Genomic DNA, 8,840 nt, shown 5'->3' on the forward strand with positions numbered 1-8,840 from the left:
CTCGGATGAATAACTAATTGATGACAATACATGAAGCCGATATTTGCTAAACCAGTTTAATAACGCTTGTGAGCCGTCAAGGAAAACACGCAACCAATAATGTAAGTAAAACTATAGAATGAAATGATTAAATACATTATTTATTTTCCGCAAGTTTTGGAAAATGTAGTAAACTAAGTAGATTTCTAGATTGATTTATTTCTTATGTCAAGTTTACTCAAATCGTTTCGTCTCTTTCTCTCGGGTCATTTATTTCCATATATCCGTAAATTCCACAAAACTTCTACAATAACAACTTTTTTTTTATACTCGGTGGCAAAATCTTAATATTTTATCAAGAATAATCATTGCATTTTCATTTCCGCATTAGTTTAGGCCGAGCCGAGTTAACCTACAGAATGTTTTATTAGGTAGGTATGGTATATATACCTGTCTGTTTTACAAATTTCATTAATATTCCAGAACAATGCGCTGGCTGTTCGTACTGGTAGTGGCGATGACGCTAGCCACCGCTCTTACGCATCCCGCCCCCGGAGCCTACGCAATAAATACCCAAGGAAGACTAACTCAAGAAATCAGCAGTCTCACAGACCCCATCCCAAATGGATCTTCCGAAAGACTAAGACGATCGTTAGGTGTAGTGGCCTGCATCACCTGCCCTGGATCCACAAAGTGCTTGGACGGTTATAAGTACGTGGCTGGTGTAGGCTGCGTTCGTGTGAAGAAACATGGGAAGTGATAACAAGAACAGCAAAAGCTAAGAGTGTAATATTGAAAATATGTAATAGTAAATCATATATGTACGTATAAAGTCAGACCAAGATAGCTCAACATATGGAGCGATTTTTATAGCGCAGACATGCAAGTGTTATTTTAAACGGAAAACTGAACGGAAGTGTTATTTGAAATTATGACGTTTAAATATTTAACACTTGCACGTCCGTGCTATAAAATCGCTGCAGATTTATCTTGGTCTTACTCTACCTACCTTTTTGGAACTGTGATGGTGTCAGTGTACGAATTAGAATTATTGTTATGCCAATAAAGTGTCAATGTTTATTTTGATTACTTTTCTTTTTTAGGGCTCAGGCAGACGCTTTAGACAGACGGACAGCGGAGTTTTAGTAATTGGGTCCCGTTTTTACCCTTTGGATACGAAACCCTAAAAACTCCGTGTATGTCCCAAATGTCCCTCCCCGTTCCTCAAACTATCTCCATACCTCATCTTAATTTGTTTAGCGGCTTAAAAGCGTGAAGAGGTATAACAGAACAGACAGACGACAGACAGACAGAGTTATTAGTAGGGATTGTACGTATTAGAAATAGAAATGTTTATCTTTATAACTTTGTATTATTTAACTATGTAGGTACTTAAATAATAGATTACAACAGCAATGATAATAGGTACTTATGTATCTAATAACTTGTTGAAGCTTAGGTACATAATACACATACATACATAAGTACCTACATAATATAACACGTGGATGAAGATTTGTTTTCAAAACAAAAATTCGAGCTCTTATAAAATCGCCTTATATTTTTTTTCCACTTGACTACAAAATCTACAAAGACAACAAAATAAATAGGTAACATAAGACGTGTATTTTTAGTACGGGGTAGATGATACAGGCAATGGAGATTATAGTTTGTTTCTACCTCGCGCTCTTACATAGCCATTGGCAGACTGTGGTTTCAAGCTTAACAGAAGGAATATGGGAGAGGCCTATGCCAAGGGCAACCAGACAAGACGTCTGCGGAGAAAGGCTAGCAGTAAGCAGTAAGTAAGTAAGTAAGTAAGTAAGGTTATCGTATCTCCAAATCTTTCGCTTCTTATAGTCAATTGATTGCGCAGAAAAAGTTCCGCAAGGAAACCTCCCACTCCCCAAATAGGGATTACTTGCCAATCTTGCACGGATGAATTTAGATTAACTTGGATCCAGATCGAATGCTCGGCGGATCTCCTTATGCTAATGTCGGATACGTGTGTTTTGTATTCGCTTATTGTTCGTGGCAAATGTAATCTAGGCGTCTTAGAGCAAGAGTGGATAGACTATTTAATTTGTATTTAACTAGCGACCCGCCCCGGCTTTTATAGTATAGTATAGTAAATTTTGTAGGCTCTCTAATTTTTAAATAATTTTCTACCCACTAGTTGTGCTTCATGCTAGTTCAACTTGTAAAACTTGCTATAAGTACAGTGTGGAAAAAATTATGGGTCCTGGAGGGAAAGTACCTTAAAACCTTAAGTTAGCTCATTTTACTTTAAGGAAACATTATTTTATTTTTAAAAAAAAACAAAACTGCATTCAAAAATTTTTTTAGGGCTCCGTACCCAAAGGGTAAATACGACTCCGCTGGCTGTCTGTCTGTCCGTCTGTCACCAGGCTGTATCTCATCAACCGTGATAGCTAGACAGTTGAAATTTTCACAGATGATGTATTTCTGTTGCCGCTATAACAACAAATACTAAAAACAGAATAAAATAAATATTTAAGTGGGGTTCCCATACAAAAAAACGTGATTTTTTTGCCGTTTTTTGCGTAATGGTACGGAACCCTTCGTGCGAGAGTCTGACTCGCACTTGGCCGGTTTTTTTAAATTCGCTTGTCTCGCCTGGGAATCGAACCGACTAAAAATTCCGAAAAAATAAACACCATCTATTTTATTCTACTAGTCGATACAGTTAATGTTAATGATAACATTTCTCCAAGTAACATTAGGTCTTACACTCGTCTGTCGTACACAATATCCATAAAATCGAATATTTAGTACTCAAGAATATTTATAGACAAGCAAAAAAAAATGAAAAAAATCCATGAATGCAGTTTTGTTTCTTTTTAAAAATAATATAATGTTTCCTTTAAGTAAAATGAGCTAACATAAGGTTTTAAGGCACTTTCCCTGCAGGGCCCATTCATTTTTTCCACCCTGCAAACCATTCTTTTCAAAAAGCACATCCACATGTATTTAAGAATAGAATAGAATAGAATAGAATAAAATATTTATTTGCTTGAATACGTAACAATCAGATCTTATAAAATAGTTGGACACAGTATTCAGTCGACACAACATCAACATGCAAAATATTTACATAATGGTACAATAAGGTACATTCATTAATTACTAACATGCAATCATTAAAACACTATCATAATAAAACAATGTCAATGAAATTAAATAAATAAAAAAAATGAGAATTATGGTACATTAGTCAAAAGTAAAATAAAATAAAATAAATTACATATGTCAAATAAAAAACGGTCATTTTAAATATTACGTTTTAAATTTTAAATAATCCTTAACACTATAAAAGCAATGTTCATGTAGCCATTCAGTTAATTTTATTTTAAATACGTTCCCTTTCAACATTCTCAGCTCTATAGGGAGGTTATTGTATATTACAACACACATATTAAAAGCATTTCTCCTATATATATCAGAGGTACAGGCTGGCTGGTATAGTAGATGTTGGTACTGAGCCCGGAGTTGTCTTGCGAACATTTCCTCGCGCTTTATAAAGTACTCCGGGTGGTTTATTGTAAAAATACATACTTTTAAAATGTACATACAGGCTAGGGGGAGAATGTGAAACTTTTGGAAAAGAGGTCTGCACGTGTCATCATATTTAACGCCACCCAATGCTCGTATACAATATTTCTGGACCATGAATGCCCTCTGGACCTCAACAGAATTACCCCACAGTAGCAGGCCGTAATTAAGGGTAGATGACACATATCCATGGTAAGCTGCTAACGCGGCCCGAGTGGAAATTGTATTTTTAAGATTTCTCAGGGCAAAAACAAATCGCGCTAGTTTAGAACACACTGCGTCGATATGATGTTTCCAGTTTAAATGTTCATCAATAATTATGCCTAAGAATTTGGCACTATGAGATTCTACAATTGGAGTATTATTAAGATTAATAGTTAGATTCACAGTTAAATTCGAATTACGATGATGAAATTGTGTAAACAGAGTTTTATTAACATTAATATTTAGGTCATTACATTCTATCCATGTATTAACATCTGCTAATGCTTTATTTATGTCCGATTCATAAGTATTCACGTCAGTTCCTTTTACTATTAAGGTAGTATCATCGGCAAAAATTATACACCTTTGCGATGTTGATTGTGGAAGATCATTTATGTATAATAAGAACAACAAAGGGCCTAAATTACTTCCTTGTGGCACCCCTGTCTCATTGACACGACACTGAGATCTAAACTTTCTCTTTAAAAGATTGTTCCCTTCTGTGACCATTCTCGCAATTTCCGTGCACTGTGTTCGGTTGGTCAGGTAACTTTTCATCCAATCTAGAACATTACCTCTGATACCAAGGCATTCAAGCTTGGAAAGGAGTTTCGAGTGATTTACACAGTCAAAAGCTTTGCTCATGTCAAGAAATATACATGTCACTGGTAATTTGTCATTATTAGCCTCTGATATGTCCTTGATAAATTCGAAGCAGGCCAGTTCAGTTGACCGCTCCTTTCGAAAACCAAATTGGTCTGGTGATAGAATATTATACAAAGTTAAGTAATCAGTTAGTCTCACAAACATAGCCTTCTCCATAATCTTTGAAATAACGGGGACCAAAGTAATAGGCCTATAATTATTCGGGTCTTTTCGGTCGCCTTTCTTGAGTAGCGGCTTAACAATTGACATTTTTAATTGTTTAGGAAAAATACCTTGAACAAATGAGAGGTTAATTAAGTGCGCCATGGGACGGCATAAATGTACAGCATTACTTTTAAGTAAAATGGTTGATATGTCGTCATAGCCACATGACTTACTGTTTTTCAACGACATAATCAGTTTAAGCACTTCTTGGTCATCAACAGGCCGTAGAAACATAGATTTAGCATGATTGTTACTGCAATAAATTTTATAATGTGGCCCATTAAATGAAACATGCTTTTTAACTATATCTATAAAAAAGTCATTAAAAATATTACAGATGTCCTGGGGGTTATTGTATGTCATATTATTGTAAGTCAAAGAATTTATATCATTGTCATGGTCACTGCAAGAGCTACTACTATTAATCAAATTCCAAGTCGCTTTGCACTTATTTTTGTTTGATTGTATGTACTGATTACTGTGCAGCTGCTGAGATTTATGTATACATTTTTTTAAAGTGCGGCTGTACCGCTTAAAATGAGTTTTGTTATGTTTATTGTTATTATTTTGGTGCCTACACATCATATATAACTTACGTTTAACATTACATGATTTCTTTATCCCTTTACTCATTAACTCAATATAATATAACTTGTGGAACCGCAAATTAAATATTTAAAATTTTATGTTAAATACAAACTTTATTAATGTTGTTTTTATTTTCTTACTTGAGGAGTCTTTTAAAAAGGGCTCTCTATTTCTCTATGAACACCATACAAAAATAAGCCCTTTTGAAAATACACTCCTCAGTTCTAATATTTACAATAATAACTTGGCCTTCTTAATAGTATCATACAATACCTTAAAAATATAACATTAAGTGTAAACTAAGGTAGTTCTATATCTGTTTCAAAATGTATCGCTAACACATCCGGAGTCCTCAGACGTGCAGAAGGAATGGTACTGGCTGGTGTCTTTAAGTCCCGGACCAGCATTTCAGTGCCATCTGGCTGCCATCCCCAGAATGTTGCATTGAGCTCTGTTTGCTCATATGTAAGGATTGTGCAGTTTTGTCCTAAGAAATAAAATAAAATTACTTGAAATAGACACAGCTCTTACATTTATGTGGTCTGTACTAAGCATTTAAACCCTGATTTGTCAAATAAAAAGAAACTGCAGCTATCCCCATACATAAGTACATATTTTGAGAAAATACACCTCAGGCATAGAGAAATAAGTAAGCATAGAGTGCTCACACACACCATACAAAGATTATAATCTATTTATAAAAAGTTTTAAACAAGCTTTGTGAAAACTTCTTTATAATCAGATTTAAGCTTAATATTTAATTAGTATTAAGTTTTAAACGTATTAGCAATACGTTTTCCCATACCTCCCATACAACTAACTTAGTACCTAAGTTAGATAACTATTATTACCAGTGACAGGAATTCTTGTAGCAGTTTTAATTGTCATTAGGAACTTCTCATTTATAGACTTTCGATATACTAATATCAATACAATGTATAGGTACATGGTAGATCATATTAAAAAAGATAAAAAGTAGAGGTAAATTACAAGCGATCTTATGATAACTTTTGAGTAGTTGAAAATGCGAGAGGTGCAATAAAAACCATGAAAAACTTAATACTTAGTTTCACATTTAATTATTTATGTTCCAAGTTTTTTTTCAATTTCACATTCAAACTGTTTTAGTACTAACAAATATTCCATTACTTTCTTTAAAAAATAAATAAGTAGTCATCTTTTTTTCCATATGATCTGCTTAAATTACTTCTTTTAGGGCCTGTTTCACAATCCCCAATGTTCAAGTAAAGTATTGGATAGCTAATTAACAAATAAATTAACTGCCAGATAAAGTTTCCTACAAGAAAAGCACTTTATCCAGCAGATAAAGCTTATTTGGAGATTGGTTAATGCCAACGATGACTTTATTCGTCAGATAAGTGGCAAGTAGCTTATTCAGGACTTTACTTTGACATTGTGAAACAGGCCCTTACAGTCAAATATCTATTAACTATTATAACTTTTTAATATTTGGTATTCTACATTGTATCGGAAGTCGATAAATGAAAACTCTCTATGACAGTTCAAAAATGCCCCAATAATTCCGGTCTGATTATTAAGTGTGTAAGGAAACTCTTGTATCGAGTAGCACTCCATGCTAACTTATTTCTCTGTGCCTTAGGCTCCAAGTTTTTAAATTATTGTCTAATATCAACCTCATTTAGAAACACATACAGAATTTATGTTTCTCCTCAAATATTTATAAGAATTAATTAATTTAAGATTCTAAATAGATACCTAAAGTATGTTGCTGGTATCGACTATCGACGCTCATGCTTAACCCAATGGCTATAGACAAGACGCACGTATTTAACCAAAATTGTTATTAACTCAAGTTTTTATTGCGGACTATTAGCCGGTAACCTTTTAACTTACCACGCAGCTCACTGATCCCTTGAAGAAACTTCTCCCGTAGCTTAGCACGAGCCTCCTGTTCCGCTGGAGATATTTCTGGCTTATGGGACATAGCGCTGGGCAAATATCAGTGTTTTTTAGAAAGAATATTATTATAACTTTTGAGGAACCGATCGCGTTATCATTATTTGTTGTGGTCAAATTGTCAATGTCATTCCATTGTGACGTTTTAACAGTGACAGAGGTGACAGCAGGTGACAGCAGGTGACAGGAGCAAACTGCGTTTAGTTTATTACTATTACGTAGTATTTGGTGTGTTACGACCATCGCACCGCACCAAGGTCATTGTGCGACGCACCCATAAGTAAGAGCGAGAAAGAGATATCGCTTTGTGTGGAACGGCCTTTAGTCTTTCTTTCATACTCTGGCAAGCCAGCTTCGTTAGTAGAACAAGGCGGAAAATTAGATACAAATTTTGAATTTCGTGTCTTTTTCTGCTAAACAAAGTTATAGTCTGGCAAACACAACTTGTCAGTAAGTAAGCACAAAGAAAACTCATCCCTTTTTTTGGGTACTAGCGTAAGACAAAGACAGTATGATTCTCTCGGTCTGTTTGAAATGAGACAGTCCTGGGCCAAATTATGGGAGTTTTAAATCGACACGAGACCATGCCTGCGAATTACCTAAAATTTTCGACATAATAGGTAATGCGCTAATTATCGTACTACATATCTGTAGTGATACTGTAATGGTTATACATATACATATTTGTTTCCAAAGGGGGCAAAATTGTTGTTACATCTCTCGTGCAATTGATACCCGAGTAAGCGAAAGGTTCCAAAATTGAACCACGAGCGTAGCGAGTGGTTCGAAAAATTTAATCTTGAGCGTTGCGAGTGTTAAACAAATTTTGCCACCGAGTGAAACACAAAGTCTTTCACCACACCAACAGAAGGAAAATACTGAGTGTAAAATATCAAACAAAATCAAAGCAAATCGAGTCGAAATGAATGTTATTAAATATTTATCATTCAAAATCATCATTTAAAAGTCAATTTTACCAGCAAACATGACAAAACAACTCAAAATTTGCCTCACATGTGAATAAAATGCAACTTTCTTATCAGTTTATGAATAATCAAGAGAGCCTTTACCAGCTGGTGTGGTGAAAAAATATTTACTGCCGATTGTAACCATACCATCTACCCATCGTCTTACCTGTTTGAAGTTCGGCGGGATCACGTCCTCAATTAAAACAACATATTCAAGCAAGTTCTCGTCGCATATTTTTAGATTAATTATGATTTAGATTATGATTTAGATTAATTAAACTAAAAATAATGACTATTAATTAATGACTTTAATGAGACTCGTCGCATTAATTTCCTTAGGTGACACTTTTTTTCCAATGAATAGCTATTCAGAATCTAATTAAATGAAAAGTTCCGTAGTAGCACACCTTTATAAATATGATGCTACTGAGGAAAGTAGTTTTGAAACTTTGCTTCTCGTGTTCAGCTCTGTATTCAATATTTCTCAGCAGTAAATCAAAGTACTCCGGATAAAGTATTACCTACGGCAAAAAGTATGGCCAAAACAAGTCAAAATAGAATACATTTTTCTTTCTTTCTTTTAAATTCATGGGATTTTTTAACCCGACATTTTTTAAATCGACAGAAAACACGGAAGGGCGTGAATTCGAATCTCCTCGGCGGTCATGAGTAGTCATGATTCTGGTTTAGAAAAAAATACAAAAAGAGGGTCAAAGGTTA

At 34.5% G+C, this 8,840-nt stretch overlaps 1 protein-coding gene and 1 long non-coding RNA gene across 2 annotated transcripts; one reads left to right on the forward strand and one right to left on the reverse strand.

Annotated features, from left to right (window-relative positions):
• LOC134743919 (uncharacterized) lies at positions 1 to 575 on the forward strand. The gene is made up of 2 exons (XR_010128057.1): positions 1 to 101; positions 463 to 575. It is a non-coding gene; the product is annotated as an uncharacterized LOC134743919 (long non-coding RNA).
• Positions 576 to 5,510: 4,935 nt separating this feature from the next.
• Positions 5,511 to 7,268, reverse strand: LOC134744429 (gem-associated protein 7-like). The gene is made up of 2 exons (XM_063678242.1): positions 7,090 to 7,268; positions 5,511 to 5,701 (listed from the first exon to the last, which is right to left on the reverse strand). Exons 1-2 carry the CDS (start codon positions 7,178 to 7,180, stop codon positions 5,514 to 5,516), a joined length of 279 nt encoding a protein of 92 aa, XP_063534312.1. The 5' UTR covers positions 7,181 to 7,268; the 3' UTR covers positions 5,511 to 5,513.
• Positions 7,269 to 8,840: the final 1,572 nt, after the last annotated feature.

This window comes from Cydia strobilella, chromosome 9, assembly GCF_947568885.1.
Source record: "Cydia strobilella chromosome 9, ilCydStro3.1, whole genome shotgun sequence".
NCBI classification, from domain to species: domain Eukaryota; kingdom Metazoa; phylum Arthropoda; class Insecta; order Lepidoptera; family Tortricidae; genus Cydia; species Cydia strobilella.

Excerpts from the sequence above, each read along its gene's own strand:
- LOC134744429 (XM_063678242.1), bottom strand. The coding sequence starts at position 7,180 with ATGTCCCATAAGCCAGAAATATCTCCAGCGGAACAGGAGGCTCGTGCT. Across the intron at positions 5,702-7,089 it reads AGGGATCAGTGAGCTGCGTG|GACAAAACTGCACAATCCTT; the intron begins GTAAGTTAAAAG and ends TTTATTTCTTAG.